Here is a 2,284-nt window from a genome sequence, read left to right as displayed (position 1 = left end):
GGGGTAGAGTGGTAGAGTGCTTCAGTGCTAAAGTGATGGGAGAACACAGGTTTATAAGTTTATAACGTTATAAAAGAGTGACTAAAAAACGCTGGCGGGATAAAGAAGTCAGGTTTTGAATGAATAACCACTGCGGTGAGCCCTGCAGCAGATTACATAAAACCCACATAAAAAATAGTGGCGGAGCCACGTGGCTCAAAACTTTTCATTATTTCTAACTCCAGACTACGGTTTGAATTCCAAATGTATCATTTAACAGAACTATCTTCTGTTAACAACTGGTAAAAAAAAAAAATCCAAGACTATGATTTCTGTTCAAATTGTCTAACCTTGATCATGTTGGAACATATTCTTCGAATACAAAGATCATACTGATACCAAACTAAAAGAGAAACACAGCGACATTTTCAATTTAATTAAATTTTTTTAAAACAATGTTTGGACCCAGATTCACTTATTCAGTCGAACCTGCCACCGATATTAGACAATCGCCTGTACAAACGGCCACTTCCCATTTCCCCCCTTGCCTTTTTAAAATAATTATTATGACCTTTTTCAAGACATTCATCTATCTAAGACAAACACTTTTCTTCTCGACAATCGGCTGCCATCTTGAGCAATGTCGTTTGTTGTGTACTTTCCTTCAAACTGCAGTACATTTGTACATTGTATGTCATTCCGAAACAAAGCTCTTTGTGGAGATGAACAAAATAAGACCATTCTTTCTTTGCTCTAAATTCCACAGCACTATGTGCCCTAAAAAGGGCCATCTGTAATCTCAGATAAATAAATATCTATGTATCCATAAAAAGGAAAACCAATGGCATGTTTGTAAAACTATTTGCATATTGCGCATTCAGTATTCTGTGTATGCATATCTATGAGTCAAATATTTAATTTTTGTAACTATGCTAAAATTGAAACTCATATTTCCCCCATGAGGATTATAAAAATGTAATTAATTTTATTTATCTATCTCTGCACTGTGTGTCTCTCAAAATACTCCAAAGCAGATAACTGAACAAGGAAAAGCAACAGAAACAAGCACCTTACCTCAGGCAGAAGAGGTGATTCCTACAGCAGAAAATGTAAAAACTTACAAAAAGCAAGGAAACACTCGCACAACATACATGCACACACTCACACGCGCACAAAACACAAACATTTGTGCACATACACATACACTCTCTCTCAAACACGCACACATGCACGCATGTGCACACAAACACACAAAAACATGCGCGCACGTGCACGCACACACATACAACACGCACGCACATGCACACCCACACACACAGCAATTTTAGACAAAAACAATATTAAAACAATTTACATCTCAATCATCATCAGAGCACTATGATAAAAAGTGCGTCAGAGAAGCAACTCTCCAATGCAACCATTAAAACAGCACTATGAAAAATAGTCCCGTTATCCATAAGTAGAAGCATGTTTATACACTGTATTCAATATAAAACAAGCAACATCACATCCTAATAAGTCTTACCCCTTCTCCCCCAGACGAACGTCGGTCCAACGTCATTGAGCTGGCGCCTAGCCTGGCATTGGAGATATTAACATTGGCAGCATCTGATTCTGAAAATAGAATGCAAAGTCAGTCACACATGAACCCTCAAGAACAAAACTGGTAGTCAACACCTCAGGTCTTCATCTTGAACAGGAATTGCGATCCACCAAAATTAGCATTCCTCAAAAATGTGTGTTCATTATATTGTATTTGGTAGTTCTTTGAATTTTAATCAGCTTCCAAAAACTAAGGGCACAAGACAACAGTTTCCATCCACAAAAGAACATTCTGGTCTATCCATCAAGCAGGAGCCCTATACACAAAACACTGGCAGTCACGATTCAGCTTTTCATACTTAACTCAGTATATTTGCTGCTGCCGAGAAAAGTGTCCTTTTCTATTTTCTAGTTTTAGTAAGAGTCTTACGGCAATCTGAACTACAATTAGGTCGTACAAGTGTCAAAGATTAGAGGAGTTAGAAGAGAGTAACATACACAAAAAAGGAGAGATATGGATGATAGACATTGAATAGGAAAGAAGGAGCAAACTCCACCAGAGCACCCGCCAACACCTACGTCCTATTCTGTATCTTTGCCCAAAACAGTGAGTTCTTCAGCAATGTCAACCCTCATCTCCCTCACACAACAAATTTACTCAAACAAGAAGAGAAAAAAAAAGGGAAAAGAAACAAGAGTTCTAAGCAGCAACAACAACAAAAAAAGCCAGTTGTGGCCCTGAATCTCACTACCCCCCCCCCCC

General features: G+C 38.2%; 1 protein-coding gene across 3 annotated transcripts in view; it reads right to left on the bottom strand.

The window, feature by feature from the left end:
- LOC101858446 (dynamin-like 120 kDa protein, mitochondrial) overlaps positions 1-2,284 on the bottom strand; it is a gene marked incomplete in the record, with an annotated part of 45,137 nt that overhangs the window by 31,124 nt on the left and 11,729 nt on the right. For all 3 annotated transcript variants that reach the window (XM_035972735.1, XM_035972734.1, XM_035972736.1), the window contains 2 exon segments: positions 1,054-1,074; positions 1,505-1,593. In XM_035972735.1, coding sequence (XP_035828628.1) covers positions 1,054-1,074; positions 1,505-1,593 — 110 coding nt within the window.

This window comes from Aplysia californica, unplaced genomic scaffold, assembly GCF_000002075.1.
Source record: "Aplysia californica isolate F4 #8 unplaced genomic scaffold, AplCal3.0 scaffold00818, whole genome shotgun sequence".
Lineage (NCBI taxonomy): Eukaryota > Metazoa > Mollusca > Gastropoda > Aplysiida > Aplysiidae > Aplysia > Aplysia californica.
This window is presented reverse-complemented; position numbering and strand designations above follow the sequence as displayed.